This window comes from Bidens hawaiensis, unplaced genomic scaffold, assembly GCF_021521415.1.
Source record: "Bidens hawaiensis isolate Kalapana, Puna unplaced genomic scaffold, B.hawaiensis_p1.1 tig00003698_1, whole genome shotgun sequence".
Taxonomy (NCBI): domain Eukaryota; kingdom Viridiplantae; phylum Streptophyta; class Magnoliopsida; order Asterales; family Asteraceae; genus Bidens; species Bidens hawaiensis.
The window spans coordinates 1,638,762-1,661,428 of NW_027491212.1; the positions used below are offsets into that span (position 1 = coordinate 1,638,762).

A 22,667-nucleotide genomic window follows, 5' to 3' on the forward strand; every position below is an offset into this window, starting at 1 on the left:
GAAGATACGGCCTTCAAGACTCCCACAGGTATTTATTGTTATATTGTTATGCCCTTTGGACTTAGAAATGCAGGTGCGACCTATCAGAGGTTGGTTAACATGATGTTCAAAGAGCAACTGGGGGACACGATGGAGGTCTATATTGATGATATGGTGGTGAAGTCCAAGAAAGCTAAGGATCACCTCCAAGATCTCAAGACCGCATTCGATATCCTCGACAAATATAACATGAAGCTGAACCTTTCAAAGTGCCATTTCGGAGTGAAGGCTGGCAAATTCTTAGGATACATGGTAACCAAAAGGGGATAGAAGCGAGTCCAGAGCAGATACAAGCTATCCTGAACCTGAATTCCCTAGAATCAGTCAAGGATGTTCAAAGGCTAACTAGCAGGATAGCGGCACTCAACAGATTCATATCCAAATCCTCAGAAAAGTGCAAAAAATTTTACGATATCCTGAGGAAAAAAAAAAGTTTCGAGTGGACCAGTAAGCACGAGGAAGCTTTAGCACCCTTAAAAGCTTATATTTCTATTGCTCCTCTACTGTTTTGGCTAAGGATCTCGAAGGTCAACAACATCCGATATATTATGTAAGTAAAAGTCTTTTGGATGCTGAAAACAGGTATTCTTTTCTTGAGAAATTAATTGTAGAACTTATTATGGCATCTATAAACTTAGACACTATTTTGAAACTCACCCTATATGTGTTAAAACTAATTACCCTATTAAGTCTGTTTTTGAGAAAACCAGAATTGTCAGGTAGGATGGCAAAATGGGAATCACACTGGGGGCAGAGCACTATTCTCCAAGATCCTGAGGACGGGGTATTTCTGGCCAACGATAAAGAGGGATGCTATGGATTATTCTCATAAATGTGATGCATGCTAGAGACACAGCAACATTTTGCACCAGCCAGCAGAACCATTATATCCTATTATATCCCCTTGGCCTTTCATGAAGTGGGGGATGGATATCGTGGGGAAATTACCAAGAGCCCCAGGAGGAAAAGTCTTTATGTTGGCTATGACGGATTATTTATCGAAGTGGATCGAAGCGGAATCCTTTGTTCAAGTCAGAGAGAAAGAAGTTATCTCATTCATCAAGCGCAATATCTTGACAAGATTTGGGATTCCAGCAGAGATAGTGTGTGACAATGGCTCGAAATTCATCGACAAGAGAACAACTAACTTCTGTGCCAGTTGGGGAATCAAGATGATCACATCAACACCCGTCCACCCTCAGGCTAATGGACAGGCTGAATCAAGCAACAAAATCATTATCAATAACCTGAAGAAAAAGTTGGGGTCTAAGAAAGGAAAGTGGGCCGAGGAACTACCTTTTGTTCTTTGGGCAGATAGGACCACTTCAAAGAATGCTACTAGTCAGACTCCTTTCTCATTAGTATTTGGAGCTGAAGCAGTTATCCCCACAGAGATGGTTATCCCAACAGCCAGAGTCAGTCATCAAAATCCCGAAGATAATAATCGAAGTCTACTTGAAGATCTAGATGCAGTAGAACTCCGGGATTTGGCAAAGATCAGAATGGCCTCTTATCAACAGAAGATAGCAAAGTCCTACAACAAGAATATCAGAGTTCTAAGGTTTCAAGAAGGGGATTTGGCTCTCCGAAAAGCTTTTCAGAATACTACAAATCCTACGGATGGAAAGCTTGCACCAAAGTGGGAAGGTCCTTACTTGATTGAGTCAGAAGCAGGAATGGGGGCATACAGATTGTCTACTTTGGATGGTGACTTGTTACCAAGGGCTTGGAATGCTATACACCTCAAAAAATATTTTATGTAAGACTTCTATCCCGATGATAACTGTTTTATTAAGCAGCTAAGGTATGTATTCGAATTTATATTTTTATTCATTTTCAATATTATTATTCTTCGATCAAGATACTGACTTAAGTATCAGAGGGGTGTTAGCCTTGCTAACACCCACCCCTCACTTAGAGTAAACTGTTTTGTAGATATGAGGAAATGAAGTTAACTTGGACCTTCGTCGCCAGTTTCTAAAGGCCTGGTCGCCAGCTTATTCTTAAGGTATAAGGGGTTTTCACCTCTTTTAAGGCTTGAGGGATTTTCATCTCTTCTTAAGGCGCCCATAGCGCACATTTATTCAACCTTAGTTCAAGAGGCGGTGCCAGCACATGAAATATAGTGACTTGTTACCTCGTTATCCTCGGCTATTGGTTTGAATCTCGAGGTTTAAGGGATTTTCATCTCTTCTTAAAGTCGCCTGTAGCGCATGATTTATTCGGCCTTAGTTCGAGAGGCGGGGCCAGCACATGAAATATAGTGACTTGTTACCTCGTTATCCTCGGCTATTGGTTTGAATCTCAAGTTTATGGTAGATGTACCATAATCTAAGGTTTAAGAGATTTTCATCTCTTCTAAAGGGCCTTGCCGCTAGTTTATTCCTAAGGTTTAAGGGGTTTTCACCTCTTCTAAGAGCCTTGTCGCCAGTTTATTTAGGCCTTGTCGCCAGATTGTTGAGGCCTTGTCGCCAGAATTTCTAAAATTATTTTCAGGATAATGCTGATTTCATCGCTATATCCCCAGAACTAGAGGAGCATCTTAAATAATGGTCTTATTGCAAAAATAAGATGGTCTAGACATTATCCAGGTTAATTGATATACGGTTCTGGTATGATTTACTATTTGTGAATATTCTATATTTCGTATTACTTATATTATTTACAAGATGAAGTTTATGATTTGGTATTGGTTTATTGACTAAAACTTAATCTATTACTAAGAAATTTTTCATTTTTAACAAACTTAAAATTTTTTCTCTAATCGGAAATAGGGATTTCGAAGGACTGATCTATTTTCATAATAATGTCAACTTTAGTTGGTGCTAAAACATAAAATTTTGGTGCTACATGGATAACAGTTTATCATTAGAAAATTTAACAGCTGAAATTGGTAAAAACATCTGTCAAATTTTGGGGACAATTGTTAGGGCCCAAATTTTATAGTCGGATCTATGGTCAGCTCAGGATCCTAAATATGCTTGGGATCCCGAATATGTTCAGGATTCTCAGATAAGTTTAGTATTCTGAGTATTATTGCTAATAAATAGATATTTCTCTCTTGGTGTTGATTTATAATTGCGAATATTAATTGTTAATTTACTCCATGCGAAATACACGGTTGGTGGTTACATAAAACGTGTGGAATGAGTTATAACCGTTAGCATTAAGGGCCAAGTAATGGTTAATGATTAACCATTGACTATTATCCTGAAATCTCGCATTTATAGTTAATATTAGCACGTGTGGGACCATGTTTGGTGAGTAACTCCCAAAAGAATCAGTCAAAGATGTGAGAGACCAAGTCCAACATATAACTTCGCATTTAAAGCCATTAAACCACGTAATTAAAGCATGAAACGTTTTTCATTAAAGACAAGGGCGGATTTCCCTGGATGACAGTTGTAATCTTTTCTTATAAATACGAGCTGATAATATCATTAGAGCATACACCTTCACTCACCTAGCTACTAGTATACTCTGTAACACTTAGCATTCGATCACTTATCAGCTCCACCACTTGTAATCACCTATTTTCGTTATTAATAAAGTCGACGGTGATAGTTTTCACCGTCCGGGGGTTTTTTGTGCCGGAGATTACCATAATCATATATGTATCCGACCAAAAATTACGTTCTTAATGTTTGACCGAAGTAATTCGACCAAAGATTACGTTGTTAATTCTTGACCGACGTAAGATTATTGTGATCAACGGTTTTTTCCATCGTAATCATATCTTTGTGTTCGATCTTATTATCAACAAGCACTTTACCTCACGCACTAATTTGATCAAAAGTTGCTTTGCCAATTTTTGTCCGAACACTATTCATGAAAAAAAATAGAGCAACAAAAGTTTTAAATCTGCTAATTTTGAGGTTTAAGTCAAGTTGGGGTGGTCTGGTCCGGTAAAAGCTGAAAATAAGCGGGTCTTAATTGTGTAAACCACTGAGTAAAAAATTGTCAGATCTTATTTGTCCCGATAAAGATTAAGACATGGGTTTAAGTGGACAACAATATCGGTAATCGCGGTTTTTGCGTTATTCTAAAATTTTAAAATTAACCTATATGTTTGTTAGACTGAAATTTTCCGATTCTGATCCAACTGCATAAGACTTTTTCAGGGACGAAAAAAGAGTAAGTGTGGGGATATTTGATATACATCTATTTATGCATCTTGAATCCCGTGTAAAGTTGTGTTTCTTTAATGTTTTGAGTTCGGTTTGATTCGTGTTTTGTTTATCTTTTATTAATTTAGGTTTTGAGTCAAGTTTTATATATTTACCGTGTTTTAACTCTTTTGGTGTCTTGCATGTTTTACTTAATTCTTTCTATCATTTCATGCATAGTTTATGTTCGTTTTACTCGTCAATGACTACATGATTAGTTCACTTAGAGTTTCGATTTGTTTTCATGTAGATGGTGGCTTTGGAGTCAAGGAAAAGAAGTTCTAGAAGTTTCTCATTGTTATTTGGAGTTCAAGAAAGGGATCTAAGACGATTAAATAATAAATAAAAAGCAAAAAACAAAAATTCCCTTTGGAGGGAGCCGCCGCACGCGAAGCCAGAGGAAGTTTGCCTTCGCGGGGCGCCTAGGCCTTATGGTCAGCAAAAAAAAAGCAAGTCGCGCCGCGCTAAGGCAAATGCCCAAGGGGGGCGGCGCATAGGGCTAACTGTTCACACGTTTTTGCATGCCCAAGCCCGGTATTCGCTTATATAAACATCATTATGTCCCTAGCCGAAGAGATAATTATTCCAGCCGATTTTGAAGAGGTTAGAGCCAAGTTGAAGGTGTTTTTGGAGCTAGGAATAGAGGGGGATCATCGAGCTTTCATACGGGTGTTCAAGGATCAATTAAAACGGGTTCTTTCGTTCTTTTTCTTTGTTCTTGTTCATTATCTTTCATGATGTTTCCTTTTGTTCTTTGGTTTAGTTATTTGATTATAACTATGCTAGGCTAGACTCCATGTCTACCTAGGTTTGATGAACATGTCTAAGACTTGATTCTTGCTTTGGACAATTGTTTGATTATGGATTTCGTTATTTAATAGTAAAGACTTGGTTTTGTTTTCATGATGCGTATAAGTATTTATTATCTTGATTGATTATTAACTATTGCTTCACATAGATCTTTTATCTTTTGATTGTGTTCTTTAGATTTAGGGTTTATGTTTAATCATTACTTGGTGTTTTGATTTTTGTGATTAAATGGGCCCGTTAGATCATAGAAGCTTGTTAATCGTTGATTAGGATTTTGAATGTTTTGCTAAATTCCAATAGCTGTAAGGTGAGGAGTTATTCATGTGTCTTGGTCAATTGCATGCTAGGATAGATAGTGACAATATTCTTGCTTATTGTGTTGATCAATGTTCATGATGTCATGTTTAGCTTATCAAGTTATCTAGGGTTTACAGTTTCGTAAGATTTCTTGCTTTAGATACTATTAATTAACCCTATTTGATAACTTTGCGGAAATCAATAAAACTGATTTCTTAATAATCTAATAATTGTTCTTTGGGATTTCATTTGATTCAGTCAAAGGTCCTTAGGGTTTTGTTAGATGAATATGTTTAGAAATCAGTTTTCATAATCATGTTATTTGTCCATTGCTTAATGATTGTTGATGCATGGGATTCTTACCTAGGTAGATTCCTTCTCTTATTGGTTTCAGTCTTGTGTTTGATTGCTTGTTTCTCATTTACTTGTTTATTTACTTTCTTAGTTTAATATTAGTTTAAAATCCCCCTTAAAACGTTAATAATAAATAGTCGTGTCGTAAGTCGAGTCTAATTAGTTAATTAACATAATTTATAGAGTCCTGTGGGTTCGATATTCCGGACTTACTTAGCTTTAATACAATTGATCGGTTCACTTGCCGGTGTTTTGTGTAGTTGAGTCTTAGGTCTAGTTTTTATTACTTGTTTAATTTAGTTGATAATTAACTGACTGTTTTCACCACATCAATGATTAATGAGGGTCTTGAGCTGATGTTCAATTCAATGAATGTATTTCTCTGCTCCAGTTTGAGTTTAAAACTAAAATGAGTGTTAACTCCTGATCAGGCTTATCTAATACTTATAATAAATGATTACTCGGTCAAGTGGGAGAATGTAAGAATAAATATATTTTATATATTTATTTATATGTCCATCATTATCATTTATATAATAATAGATCAAAATAATTAATTATACCTTATTATATATTAGCTTGGTAATTGTTAATGACCATATTACTCTTAATAGCTAATAAAGGGTTTCCCCTTGGGTGTATATATAGAGAGAATAAACTAACATCATAACCTAATCTCACAAACATAAGAAAATCATGTGCCTCCTCTCTCTTCTAAACTAGGTTCCTCTCAAGAACCCTAACCATCCTTAACTATACATCCTAAATGGGAACTCGATCACGATGACAAGCATGTCAACTACATCATACCCTGCTGCGGTTACTACTCTTCGTGCTGTAACAGGTTCATAGGTTTACTATTTATCATGTTTTCTATTACTTACATGAAGAACTTATCAACAATTACACGTCACAATCTGCATTGCGCTTTCACATGTTTTCCAACCACACCCTATAAAAAATTGAACCCACCAGAGAGAGCACGCACCGACACATGCATAAGTGGAAAATTCTACCGTCCATTTTGACAGTTTTGTTAATTGCTCGAATACACGGCCTCAGCCATCCGGCTACCCATTGTTTTCCGACCATGAAGGTACTAGAGTCGCCACCTAAAAATGCATCGGGTGTCGCCGACTGTCGCAAACCGGCAATGCTTAAGCAAGGCTTTATGATAATCTTTTATATATGTATTCTTTTTGTTCACCCATTGTTGTAGTCAGGTTTCTAAATTTACATTTGGGATTTACTTTTGGGATTGCCATGTTTTTAACCTGACTTTATAATCACTTAGGTAGCGTTTGGTATGCAGGAATGACAGGGGGAATGGAATGATTCATTACGTGGGAATGAAGAAAGTGGTGTTTGGTTGCTCAATGGAATGGAATCATCCATTACACATGGAATCCATTCCATCAAAACCATTCCTTCCCATCCCCTTCTATTTTTCATTCCATTCCTCCCTTACCCTACTTTCTCAACACCACCACCACCTAACAACAACAACCACCACTACTATCTCCACCACCACCACCTGAGCATCACCATCACAACCACCATTGCCGTTGTCGCCACCACCGCCGCAACCACCAACACCACCACACCTAACCATAACCGTCACCACCACTGTAGCTGCCTGACCACCACCTCCGTCGCCGCCACCCTACCATCGCCATCACTACCAATGCTACTATCACCACCACCACCTTACCATCAGCGCTACCACCTCCTCCTGACCATAACCGTCACCACCACTGTCGCTGCCTGACCACCACCTCCGTCGCAGCTACCTTGACCATCGCCATCACTACCAATGTCTTTCACTCTTTCTTTCATCCACATCAATACTGCATCATTTCATCCCGTAACCAACCCAATCCATCCCTAAAATCTTGCAACCATCCCAATCCATATATCTTTCAACCAGTTTATTTTTTTGATTTAATAAAATTAACTAACTTATTTTTAAATTAGAAAACATAAATAAAAATATAATAAAATAAATAATATTTTCTAAATAAGTAATTTAGAAAAGTTAAGTTAGTTGTTTATTTAAAAAAATAAAATAAAATAAAATGTATATTTTTTTAATTTTATCACTTTTAAAATTAAAAATTTTATGATATAAAACATTAAAAAAATCAAATAAAAATAATATGGGCCTTTTTTAAAAACATATTAGGCTATGAGTTAAATAAAAAACAGAAACAAAAAAAACTAACAAAATGTCGTCTTCATCATATGCAGCCATCATCGGTTACCTCCACCTATCTACTCAAGAATGATAAACGATAATTAACGACAATTTATAAATAACCGACTTATATTATAACTAGAAGATATAACTCAAAAAACTAATTAAAATATCTTTGGTAGTGATGGTGGTAATTGTTGTGTCTAACACTAACTTTGTACATGTATTTATACTAGTAACCCAACTTGGTCACAAAGCATAATATGTGTCCACCACTCAAATTGGTCACCAAGGTGAACTTGGGCAACAAGGTCAACTTGGCCAACAATGTGAACTTGACCACCAAGAAAATGGAAGAATGTTTCCTAATACCCCTTAAACTTTAACCGACTTGTTAAAACCTCTTAGGCCCGGTTCACCGACTTGTGACCCGGAATAGAAATTAATCCAACATTCACCCCTCTAATTTCTGATTCGGATTAGAAAGGTCTTCAACTCCAAGTAACCCACGCATCTCCATGAAATTGATTCTTGCGGGTGCTTTAGTGAGGATATCGACATGTTGCTCTTTCTCGCTAATGTGCTCAACATTGACCTCGCCGTCGTTGTAGTAATCTCGGATAAAATGAAAGCGAGACTTTATATGCTTTGTTCGGTTTTGAAAACCGGATGTTTCACAAGGGCTATTGCAGACGTGTTATCCACTTTCAACATAACTTTCTGCAATGCTTCTCCAGTCAACTCGCTCAACAACTCTTGGAGCCAAACAACTTGACATGCGGCTGCTGAAGCCGCCATGTACTCGGATTCACACGATGAGCGTGCAACTATCGCTTGCTTTTGTGAGCACCATGTAATTGGAGATTAACCGTAATAAAACACGTGCCCCGTGTTATTTCTACCACCATCTTCATTTATGTTGTGACTACTATCACAATAACCTACAAGTCGTTTGGACCGTTCTTCCCGTACTCGATCCCGTAACTCGTCGTTTTCTTCAAATGTCTCAATAGGTGTCGTATTGCCATACCATGAGATTCTCGTGGGCTTTGCATATATTGACTAACAATACCCACAGAGTACGCCATATCCGGAAAAGTGTTTAATAAATACCGTAAGCAGCCCACTACCTTTCGATACTCGATTCATCGAGTTCGACTTCATTCTCGGCTTTTGAATATTTCACACCATGATTCATCAGGACTTGAGACGGATTACAGTTTTGCATACCGGTCTCCTTTAGAATTCTTTTGGCGTATCCTTCTTGTGTAATTACTATTACATCCTCTCGTTGAAATACTTCGATTCCGAGATAGTATGTTAACTTTCCGAGATCCGACATCTTAAACTTGGTCGCCATACCCTTTTTGAAATCAGAAATTATACTCGAGCTTGTACCTGTCACAAATAAATCATCCACATACACGGCTACGATAAAAAAATTGTTTCCCATCCGTCTTTCGGTAAACCGACTGTTCCTTGGAACATTTTTGAAACTTCATGTCTCGTAGGATGTTATCAAGCTTTGTGTTCCAAGCTCCGTGATCTTGCCTTAACCTGTACAAAGCCTTTGACAACTTGTAATATTTTGCCTCCTCGCCTTTTTTCTCATATCCTTCGGGTTGCGAAACGGCCACAATTTCTTTCAATTCACCATGTAGAAAGGTCATTTTTACATCAAGATGGTGGATTTCTCACCCGTTAAATGCAGCCAATGCGATTAGTAGCCGAACGGTCTCGATTCGTGCTACCGGAGTGAAAACATCATCAAAGTCAATTCCGTTTGTTGCACGTAACCCTTTGCAACCAACCGAGCTTTGTACTTGTTTATCATTTCATCCGCATTTCGTTTAATTTTGAACACCCACTTCAACTCGATACATTTTGCACCCTTAGGAAGTTCAACTAACATTCATGTTTCATTCTTGTTTATCAAATCGATCTCGATATTCATAGCACGAACCCATTCTTGGTTCGACTTAGCCTCAAAATAACTACTCGTTCATCACTTGCTGTGAGAAGCAATTGCTCATAGTCAGAGTCAATATATAACACATAATCTTCTTGGTAAAAACGAGACTAGGGTTGAACGTCTTAGACCCGTTTGGGCCTCATTTTCACCCGAATGGACCTGTGACCCATTACTCGTCGACTGATCTTGAGAGCGGTTTGAGAAATTTGGCCCAATATGACTTGGTTCGGCTGAGTCGTTAGACTCGTGTTGAAGTGATGATGCAGGTTCAAAGCTTGGGCTACCCGGGTTGCTTCCAGACGTTTATCAAAATGCAAACATCAGTAAAGCATCAGCAATTTAAATATAATATAATATCAAAATGCAAACATGTCCTTTATGAGATAAACAATAAAGCAATTGAACAAATAATGAGTGTCGATAAAACCATTGCCTTGCAAAGTGGGCTTTTGCTACTACGACGGTCGTATGATCATACTATTAATGTGATTATTATAGACCTCTCCGAGTGCAATCAAATAAACAATTAGACATGTAGCAAATTAGGCATTCAATTGATATACACACAAGGTTAACAATTTGCTAATGTGAATACTAAATAATATGTAAATACGATAGGATAGGCATATGTCCCCAAAATAATTGAAAACAAATAAAATAGGGGAATGAGTTACTCACATTATCAAATAAGCAAACAAGAGTAAAATATTTTGATAAGAGAAAAATGAGATGTCACGCTCTTTGAGAATTACCAACGGAAAATCCTAATTAAGAATGTTAGCAGGAAAAAAGAAATAGATTAAAGACGGATTATATAATTGATAGAGTTTGGGATTTGATATCGGGTACGTTTGTAAAATCACTTATCATTAATTTGTTATTACTTATAAAAACTACTTTTATTTACTAAGATTTACGATTATATATATAATATAAATGAAAGTATATACTTATATAAACATAATACTTAAATCAATAATAATTTGATAAGTTACATAATTGTGTTTGTTTTAAATATTTATTTTAAATTAAAGACACATCTAATATATTTATTATAATTTTATTTGTTAAAAACCTTTATTTATAAACATACATACATACATACATATATAAAAAAAAGAGCCGAAAAACGCCAATCTAGAAGTGCCAAAACCACTAGAATATATTTAATTACCTTTTTATACTAAATATTTTAAGTTTTATAAATATAAAACATTTAAAAAAATAAATTACCAAAAAAAACGGACTGAACCCACGCCTCCAGCCGTCCATGTGACTTAACCCTTATGCACCAGCCAACTGGGCTAGTGTCTAAACCAGTAGGGTTGATAGAAACAAAAATTTAAATACACAACAGATCAATCCCAAATCATATATGAACCCTAACAATTACAATCGGCCAAAACGTTTGATGTTTGGCCTATTTGTCATGGGGTTATCGTTAATGGAAGTCATGGCGAATCAGAATCATAAACCAATTATCTTAAATGATTACAAGTTAATGGTCAGTTATAATGAAATAGGGCTGACTTAGTAACGAACTTACATCACTACTGAAAGATTGATAAAACTCAATTGCTTCTAGGGTTTAGTTCTTGAGGTCACAGAGAATGTGCATACAAGTTTAGTTGAGTTATTACAAATGGTAATTAGTATAGCACATATTGGCATACAGCGGTTGCATATATTGATTAACGAGATTGATTATTGATCATATTCCCTAATTAAAGCGTCAACGTAGGTCGTTTAAGGCAATGAAAATGATTTGCAAGATCATTTCCAGTATTATTGTGAAGATTAAGGTGCACAAAATCAAATGAGCTATGGTTAGGAACTGGATACGGGTTTGGGTGAATGATTATAATAAAACTTTACATAAATTGTAATATAGTCCCTGAACTTCATATGTGGATACACCAAAGGTTAAAACTAAGTTCGGGGGAAAATGTATATAATTAAATCTTTTATAGGAAACTTAAATAAATGTAATAAACATTAGTAATAACTCAATAAATGTGACATTTATTTGATTAAATTACCGGCACATAGAAACGGGTCGGGTAACGGCTAACAGAACAATAAATGAAAATATTGGATTGTTACAGAAAGTATTGCGATGTCTTCAAGGAACGAAAGACTATAAGTTGACATACAGAAGAACTGATAACTTGGAAGTAATGGGTTATTCTGATTATGACTTTGCTAAATGCAAAGATGACAAGAAATCAACTTTGGGGTACATTTTTGTGCTAGCAGGCGGACCAATTTCATGGAGAAGTCATAAGCAGCAGTTGACAACAACCACCACAATGATGGCGGAATACATTGCAGTGTACAATGCAAATTGCCATTGGATGTTGCTAAGAAACCTCATTACTAGACTCAAAATTGTTAACTCTATATCACGACCATTGAAGATTTACTATGACAATTCAGCTGTTGTGAGTTTCTTGAATAGTAACAGTTCGAGCGTAGCTGGTTTGCACCTTGATACAAAGTACGTATTTGTTCGTACGTGAAGGAGTAGAGGAAAATAATCTTTGAATCGATCACATTAGCACAAACGATATGCATGAGGATCCAATGACTAAAGGTCTACCACCCAAAACTTTCCAAGAACTAGTGACAAGGATGGGTTTTTGTAAAGAACTTTTGTAATAGCATATTAAGTGTGCATTATTTACTAACGCAATTTCCTCGAATGTTTATTTTGTCTATGATAAAGTATGTGCGTACTTAATGATCTATAGACAAAATTGTACAAATTAAAAATTGTACAATAAGGGTTCATCATAGTCATTTGGGTCTTACGTTTAACTGTTTTATACAGAAGCTTTAGTAGTATGACTGTTGGGGGTCTCGAATTAATAGAAATTTGAATGATTGTAACTATCTACTTCAGTTTCAATGTGAGACTTTATGAGTGTTTTAACTTGGCCAGAATTAATACTCGTCATAAATGATCACTCGACCAAGTGGGAGAATGTTGGAAATAATGCTGCTTAAATATGGTCTTCTAGATCATTCATTGAACTCAGCCAAATGACATGAAAAGTTCCCATTAATTTGGTAGTTACATGATGGATGTAATTACATAATATGAAATGCCTCTTAAAGGAAAGTAAGAATGATTAGTATAATGGCTTCATCAATTTCAAAGATAACCACTCCTACAAGTAAGTATGGTTAATTCATTTATCTAATGTTCATGACTGAGTTTACATGTTAGTGGTTCTTATTATTACCCATGTTATAATTATATAATCAACATTATATTCTTGTTTCTTTTTCTTGTTTTAATTTTAGGAATATTGGTTTTAAATAATCTCAACTATGCCTTATTGGTAAATAATAGTCTCAACTTCACACTGGCTGGTGGCAGTCCAAACTAAAGTTTTATTTTTTTCCAACGGTCCGCGACTAACGGATGACTAACCTCGTTAGTTTGATGATGATGTGGCATGCATACGTGTCAAAAACATGCTTATATGGCAAACATGGCCAAATCTAGCTTACATGGCAGATTAGGCCATCACCATTACCGGTTTACCACCATCACCACTTTCTATCTCTCTCTCTCTTCTCTTCTCCCTCTCTACTCCACCGCTTACCACTTGCCGCCACCAGAACCACTACCTGCCAACACCTACCATCAAACCCTAATCCTATTAATCTTCACCATATGCTTCTTTTTCTTGGGTTAGGTTTTATATAGCTCGAGAATTGGGGGGTCTGGCTTGATTATTTGCAACGGAGATAGTGGTGACGGAAGAGTGTATGATGGCGTACACCACGACGGAGAGGGTAAATATCCATGATAGGTGGATATGTGGACTGTGTGTGGAGACAGTGAAGGATGAGACGGCGAGATCCTGTTCGCAATCGCCGGAGAAAGGTCGTCTCCGGCGGTGGCGTTGTTATAATTGGTGATGGTGGATTAAGATATGAGGGTGGAGTATAGAGTTTAAATTTTGTAATGAAATTTTCGATGAGTCTTGGAATTTTTCGAAGGATTAGAAGATGACGTTGTGTCTTTATGGAGCTATGTGAGGGCTCTGTTCAATATTTGGGGAAGAAAAGATGAATTTGAAGATGGTGGAAATGTGTACTATTTGGGATGAATAAGGTGGTAGTGTTGGTGGTGTTTGTTGCAGGTTGGTGGTAATGGGACACAAAAGAGAGGAGATGAAATTTTTTTTCTTGTGTTATACTTAAAAGTGATGGAGTTTATTTTTTTTTCTGAATAATACTTAAAGATAATAAAGAGTTCTCCGCCACGTAATCGTGCCACATAAGAGATTTTTAACAGCTGGGATGGCCACTTCATCATCAAACTAACGAAGTTAGTCATCCGTTAGTCGCGGACCGTTAAAAACAATACATCTTTAGTTGTGACTGTCACCAGTCAAGTATGAAGTCGGGACTATTATTTACTAATAGAACATAGTTGAAATTATTTAAAATCAATATTTCTTAATTTTAAATGACTTATACAACACACTTATTTTTATTTTAAATGAAGTAATTAAGTAAAATTAACACCAAATGTCATGTTATTATATAAAAACATCAATTTAGTTATGCTACTTAAAAAAAAACTTTCATACAGAAGTTTAATAAACTTATATTTTATTAATATTTAGGTTTAAGATTTATATGTTAAGTTTTTTAGTACTTTCGTTTTAAATAATACAAAAAAAATATACTAGAAATAAAAAAGAATTTGATTACTTTTAATAAAGGTAAATGTGATGGTGATACGGAAATGTAACGATCTGTAAGGATTTTTGTAGTGTTGAAGAAAAACATTATTTTTAGTACATTTCGTAGAATCAGTTGTAGCAGCTGACTTAACACGTTTGTGGGTGCGTTTAACACCACATGCTAGTTATGGTCTAATTCACTGGTGATTTAACACCTCACACTACTTATAATTTTACAAATTTTACGGATCACGATCCCACTTCATGATCCTTAAGTTTGATCACTTGATTTCCTTTCGTCCATATTGTTAGAGTTCATCCAAGATATGTTCAAACACTTTGGTCGTTCATGTCATTGAGTGTTTAAATCAACTAAGCCTTAGCAGAATCATGCTCATATATTGTTCCTTAGATGATTGATTGTTGATCAAAACATAATACTTGAAGTATAAGTATCAATATTTCCATAGTGCATAGCATACAATTTTGAACCATTAATTATAACGTAAATTTCCTTACAACATTTGCATCCAAATTTTGAACTACAATGCTATTGTATTTCATCTTTCAAATATCCATAATAAGAAATTTATTTTCAATTCACAAAAGTAACATGAATTAACCTTAAAATCACAAGAATCCAACCCTAGGTTAGAAACCCCAAAATGGTGATGAACAAAAGTATTTCAAGATTTCCAAATTAGGCCTAGTAAATCTCATGGATGATTTCTAAACAATAACTAAAATTAGATGAACGTTATATAAATCTACATAACAGCCATAAACCACAATTTGTTTTTTGGGAAATTTATCAAAACACTCATGAAACATTTTCTTATTAAGACTTGATGGAGGGGTTTCAACTTACAATGGTGAGATGATGATGTTGCTAACGAATTTGATATCCCAAATGATGAATATTGTCTCATGGATTTCCAGAACTTTTTTTACAATTCAAAACCCTTAATTTGTTCTTTTTTTTCTCACCCTTCTCGTCGCACATACAACCCTTAAGAGTTACTTACTTCAAATAGCAGAAATTTGTAACATCCCGAAATTTCAAAGGTAATATTAATTATATTACTTATTAATAGATGGGAAGTTTACTCGGGTTATCAGGAAATAAATAAAAGAATAGGAGTTGGTATGGGTCGGGCTAGTGTCGGGTAATGGAAGTGGGTTATGGACTTGGGTTAATTGAGATAGGTTAAATGAGAATGGGATTTCAGGGATATAAATACCCCCAAAATCCCAAAATATCTCATTTTCTCACCAAACTCCCTAACACACACTCCTTACACCCTCAAAACACACACATTCTAACCGATCTAGATTCGAAGCCGAGACCCGAGATTTGTTGATAGATCTGAGTTGGTAAGGTAAGAACTAATCTAACAAAGCTATTATTACTGAAAATGGTTAGGATTGGATGGGTTAACCGGACCCGAAACCCAACTGCCCAAATCGGACCCCTAAAACGTCGATTTTAGGCCGATTTGATGGTTGGGGTTTGTAGGCGCCGATCATACGGTTCCGTGGGTACCAAAATCGAGTTATTTGGCTAAGAAACGAAGGAGTTATGGGCAAACAGATCTGCAGCGCGACAACTTCGCCTGCAAGATCAAGTTCGCCTGATGAACTTCGCCTTCAAGCGTAACTTCGCCTTCAAGCGTAACTTCGCCTAAGGTATAACTTCGCCTACGGCCAAGTTCGCCTAAGGTATAACTTCGCCTGAAGCCAAGTTCGCCTAAGGTATAACTTCGCCTGAAGCCAAGTTCGCCTAAGGTTTAACTTCGCCTGAAGCCAAGTTCGCCTAAGGTATAACTTCGCCTGAAGCCAAGTTCGCCTAAGGTTTAACTTCGCCTGAAGCCAAGTTCGCCTAAGGTATAACTTCGCCTGAAGCCAAGTTCGCCTAAGGTTTAACTTCGCCTGAAGCCAAGTTCGCCTAAGGTATAACTTCGCCTGAAGCCAAGTTCGCCTAAGGTTTAACTTCGCCTGAAGCCAAGTTCGCCTAAGGTATAACTTCGCCTGAAGCCAAGTTCGCCTAAGGTTTAACTTCGCCTGAAGTGAAGTTCGTTTATAAAATAAATTAAAAACCTAATTGAAAATGTGTTAAGGCAGTTATCGAAAATAAAATTTTTCCAAGCTGACCTGGCAGCTTAACCCCAGCCAGGGGCTCTGCCCCTTGCACCCCGCTAGGGGCTGCCGCCCCTAGAACCCCGCTACCAGGGGCGCTGCCCCCGGACCCCCGTTCGTTGTGGGTCATATAAAGATAGAAACGCAACATAAGTAGTAGTAGCTAATTGATACGTGTAAATATTATACAGTTAGCCGTGCACAGCTCAAGAGGGGAATAACTATTAACGGAGAGCGTAACAGTATTCAGGTGAGTTTCAAGCCCCATTTATGTGTTATGTTTTCAGGGCTGTGTGCATACTCGATGTGTTGTTAATACATTTATCCTAAGTGATAAGTGTATGCCATATGTGATATATGTGATGGATATGAATGGTTGCTTGTCGGTACGCGAACGATCTTCGGATATTGCGCGTACTGTCAGGTCAAAAAATAAAGGTACGAATATTATACATCGAAGATGTATGAACATTACAAATGAATGCTTGTCGGGGCGTGAACGATCTTCGGATATTGCACGTACCGACAAGAGGTATGGTTGTTAAATGAATGATGTAAAGAACGCCTAGGGTGTTCTTATGCTATGATGTAATTATTGTATATGTGAAGTAGGTGTATTCAGGTACACGAATGGTATGTGAGTTCTACGTTCGACATAGTAAGTTAGGATGGCAAATCCCTCTAGCTTTTGTCGGACATAGACTCGGCTGGTGATGGCGTAGTTAAGGACTGCGGGCCTTATACGTAAAGTAGATGATAGATGTAAACGTAGTTAAGGACTGCGGGCCTTATACGTAAAGTAGATGATAGATGTAAACGTAGATAGGGACGGTGGGCCTTATACGTGTTACAGATAATAGACGACAACGTAGTTAAGGAATGCGGACCTTATACGTATTATAGATAGGCATCAGCATAGGAAAGGACTGTGGACCTTATACGTGCTGTAGTGGTATTGTGGTAGCATAGGGGAGGACCGCGGACCTCGTACGTGCTATGGTTTAGGTTGCAACATAGGGAAGGACTGTGGACCTTGTACGTGTTGTGGATGTAGGATGGTATAGGGAAGGACTGCGGACCTTGCACGTACCATAAAGGGTGAACATAGGTAAGGACTGCGGACCTTTGTACGTGTTCACGACCTTGAGTACAGGTATAGACGGTGAACTATGAACGTACTCTCGGTAGACTGAGGTTAGTGATTGTAGATATGTATGTATGTATGGTAGCAAGTATGTAAGTAGAACAGAAGGGTAACTAGTAAAGTATGGATATGTATCTACGGATACGTATGTATGTGTATGTATTGTATGGCGTTGATTAACTAGAACTCACTCAGCGTAGCTGACTTTTAGTATGCACGCAGGTGAGCTGATTACAGAGTTAGCATGAGGATGACACACGGCATGGATTGAACGGCTGGCATCTGAAGAAAGAAGTAAAGATGTTTTAAATATAAAGTTTTGTGTTATGGTATCAAAGAAAAGGTTTAACGTTTTGTAACAAATGATTGATGTTTTATATTCCGCGAAAAGTTTTAATAAACTCTGATTTGAAGAACTGTGTTTATGAGTAAATCCGACGCTAAAGTAGGGCTACCGGGTTCGGGGCCTTACAAAATTGTCCTTTGAGTTGGTTTTATGATCACCAAGTAATTCTCAGGTCTAAATAACTAAGCTCTTTAATCTTAATTCATCCATCATCATTTGAGATAAGCCATATGCATTCTCGCTTATGTTAATAATAGGTGCGTCATACAAACCGAACAATGACAAGACACCATTTATTCAGACTGTTGGTGTAACTTCCACCAAGAGTTTCTGTGTAACTTTCACTTAAAAAACTAACAAAAGGTAGGACAACTTCAACTAATTAAGTATTGGCAAACTAAAAGCATCACGGAACATGTGTATGCAATCACGTGTAATAGTAATCGAAATAGATATTTATCTAATGAATGATTGTAGTTTGTGTTCGTCGAAGTGTCCAGTTACTATGTAGATGGCACATACTATAGAATATTACTAAGAATTGTAAGCAAAGCAAAGCTTCGTAACAAGATTGGGATGCCCTTGATTTCCACATCGGATAAGGGGAAACCTCATCGAAAGTTGATTGACAAATTAACATCGAAGTACTTTTCATATTCTCATATTTATTTTGTCTATTTTAGCTTAGGTAGTTCGACCATTTTCTTGTACACTTTCAGGAGTTCGTCGTTACTTGAATCAAAACTGATTTAAAAAGCTTAAATTAATGTTTAAGTATGCATGGATTGTTCAAAACCTCAATTTTGATAACTGTGCAACCAATAGAGTAGAGCTGTAGTCCATGTATTTAGTTCAAAAAAAATCACTTTCAATCTACTAACTCTACTGTAGATAACTTAGTGAGAATCATTGCTTAGATCGTGAGTACACACGTTTACTGGCGGACCCAGAAATTATTTTCTTGAGGGGCGACATTGTAACTTAAAACTAATTTTAAGGGGGACGATGGAAATTTTCACATACAAATAACACTAAAAAAAAATTTAAGGTGGACGGCCGCCCCCCTTACCCATAACATAGGTCCGCCAATGCACACGCTATAAGTATAAAAGAATGCTATGTAAAATTCCTTAAATTATCCACAACGCTATCAGACGCGTTTATAATATGCAAGCCTAGTTAACATGTAACATTAGTTTTCCACTTATTCTTTTAATATGCACATTTTACACTCAATATTACATATTCATTCCCGCATACAATCTAGCCTATTATTTTCACATCATTATTATTTTTTTTATTAAAAAGTTATATTTTTTTATTAAAGAAATGAATATTTAAATAATTAAATTAAATACATTAATAAATTTTTATCACAATTACACTGTTTAAAAAAAACAGCCGGTTGAAAAGTTATAAGGAGAAAATCAATATTCAAATTAATATTTAAATTATTAAATAACAAGCCGTTGGATTTTTTAAACTATTACACAAATGTAAATAAATAAATTAGTTTGTTTTAGATTAAAATAACTTACATGAGATAAAACTTAAATTAAAAAAAATTATTAGTTACAGAAAAATTATTAGTTACAGTTGGAAACTTAAAAATATTAATTATTATTTACTTAATTTTTGTTTCAAATTATTATTTGTTTAAACGTTTTTATTTATGTGATTTATTATTTATTTTATGTTAAACTTTTTATTAATTATTATTTACTAAAAATAATTATTAGAAAAACTATGTAAAAGATTTAAATAAAAACTAATACTTTAAATACAACGTGGTCCATCATAAATGTATTTAGAGTGTTTGTGGTGAAGTGCATCACCTCCAAATGCACGTAGCCCCAATGCTACACTCTTAACATATGTCTGCCGCCTCAGCTAGGTACACTCAAATGCGCCCGCGTTGCGGGTAGTCTTATTGTTCGAATGTATATACACGAGCTACCATTGTTTAGTTTTTTACGAGTTAACGTTTCTATATCTCTAAATCTAATATTAAAAGAGCTTAACCGGTTAAATGAGCTGATTAAATCTACATCGTATATGTCATCTTGAATATAGTTTTAGATTTAGATGTGTAATGATCTATATTTAAAGTGTATTATAATGCAAATACTCTACTATTTCTGATTAAAAGTTGTTTTCTTTATTAAAAAGTTTAATTATGAAGTTATAAAATATGTAATGCTAGTGCTGTCTGGTAACATGTCATACGTGTCGCATCAAATGCCTTCGCTTCTCATCAAAATACCTTTACAGCATGGTGATACTATTACTGATGACTTTCATGTGAAGTAGTTCATTGATTTATATTTAGGCAACTTTATTTCAGTAAACCAGCTCAAGTTCGTTTAGCTTAAGAGCCTTGAGTTGGTTGGCTTGTATAAAATTTGAGTTTACTCGCTTGAGTATATAGCTCATTCCTATTAGCTCATGTAATATAGCCCAAACAAGAAGCCCAATCTAATTGAAAACCCCACCATATAATCTATGTACATGTACATTATAAAATGCAATTATTTTCTTAATTTCCCCTGGTCCACTTATGTGTTCTTTTCTAATTCAGTTGCATTTCTAAATATTTATATTTGTATTATTAAACTAAAGTTTTACCCGGCGTGTTGCTTCGAGGCATGTTGGTAAAACCCAGGTGGTGGTAAATCCAAGCGTTTCCGGTCCTAAGCATTGAGGTTGTAAGTAGACGTGAATTCGATCGGTTTCGATTACGTGCGTTATTACACCACAACTAAAACCAAATATAAAACAAAAAAATTCTAAAAAATTAGGTGGACCAATGAGGTGGAGTTGGTTGGTAAAAATCGAGTGTTTCCGTCACATTCGTTACGAACATGAACAAAATTATAACAGAAATAAAATATTTAAAAAATAAAAAGAAGAAACCAAAAAATAATCTATTTATAGAAAGGAGCAACAAAAATGGACATAAATAAATTTTAAATGTTGTTTTACACGTGTCTTGAACTTGAGTAGCTTGTTTCCTAGTTTATCATTAGCATTAACAACTTAACATCAACCAACTAGGGTTGTCACTTTTACCCGAAAAAACCCGTACCCGAAGCCGAACTACCCCGACTCGAAGAAACCTGAACCCGAACTAACCCGACTCGAAGAACCCAAACCCGAACATAATCTTCTTTGCTTATAACACAAATAATCAAAATAATAAACTAACCTAACTTGATAAAAACAATTCAAAAGAAGAGTAAAACTAACTCGAACCATAATCGTATTCAATCGGGCGTTATTTGGTGGTTCGATTACGATTGTTATTAGTAATAGACAGAAACATAAATTAATAATAAGCAATCAATCCATAATAGTTTGAATGATAACAGACGATTAAAGCCAGATTCTGATAACTTTAGTGACCAAGACTTAGCCTAATATACATAAAAATATATTTAATTGCAAAACTAAAAGTTTATTCGGGTTTTTCGGGTTGACCCAAATCTTATAAATCAAACCCAAGAACCAACCCGGATTACTTCGGTTCGGGTTCGGGTTAGTCTTTTCTCGCGTTATTTGGTTGTTCGATTACGGTTGCTATTAGTAATAAACGGAAAACAGTTATGTAGTTCGATTACGGGTTTTTGGTTGTTCGATTACGGTTGATATAAGCAAAGAAGATTATGTTGTTTTAACTTTAGCATTGTAGTTTTAAAAATTTTTGGTTTTGTGTGTTTTTTTTTCTAGGATACTCGAACCCCGATTAACCCAACCCGAAAAAACCCGAACCCGAATTACCCGAACCCGAAAAACCCATCAGAGAATTGGATTGACTTTCAGGTCAAGATTTAAAACTTTGAAACCCGAAGAACCCGACCCGAAAACCCGAAGAAAACCCCTACAGCCAACACACCAAGATGTTACAATTGATTAATCATCAAGATGATTTATATAAAAACAAAACACAACTAATATAACATTCAAAAAAACTTTTGTGACACCAAACTTCTAAATTATACTATATTTATAATTATAATTTAAGTAAAATCGAGTTGGGTCAAACCAACTCAAATCTTATCCGAGCTAGGTACGAGCTCGAGTCTCAACTTGATGGCAAATGTATGAATCAATTTGAGCTAACTCATACATTCTCAAGCACAAGTTGAAACCATCTTCCCTCACGATAAGCTCACTCGTTTAACAACGCTATCTCCAGCTCGCATAAGTGTTGTTTCAATGCTCATAAATTATAATGAATCATACCTATTTCATGTATTTGAAAAACGAAATGATTTGGATAAAAATTCGTTTATTAATTTTGGAATTATGCTTATACAACCATGGTCCTATCCTATTTTTTCATGATATAGATGATTTTTAATTTGGATAGTTGTGATTATTTAGGTAACGACAACAAGTCTACATCCATAAAAAGTAGTGGTGTGATGTGTAAAATGATACGATCTATGAAAACGGAGTATTATCACATTGTTTGATCGATAATGAAAATAATAAAAAAATTTAATA

The 22,667-nt window shown here is 35.7% G+C and overlaps 1 protein-coding gene across 1 annotated transcript; it reads left to right on the plus strand.

Annotated features, from left to right (window-relative positions):
* Positions 1–12,009: 12,009 nt before the first annotated feature.
* Positions 12,010–12,351, plus strand: LOC143624192 (secreted RxLR effector protein 161-like). Its single transcript, XM_077094911.1, has one exon. The coding sequence runs from the start codon at positions 12,010–12,012 to the stop codon at positions 12,349–12,351; it is 342 nt and encodes a 113-aa protein (XP_076951026.1).
* The last annotated feature ends 10,316 nt before the right edge of the window (positions 12,352–22,667 follow it).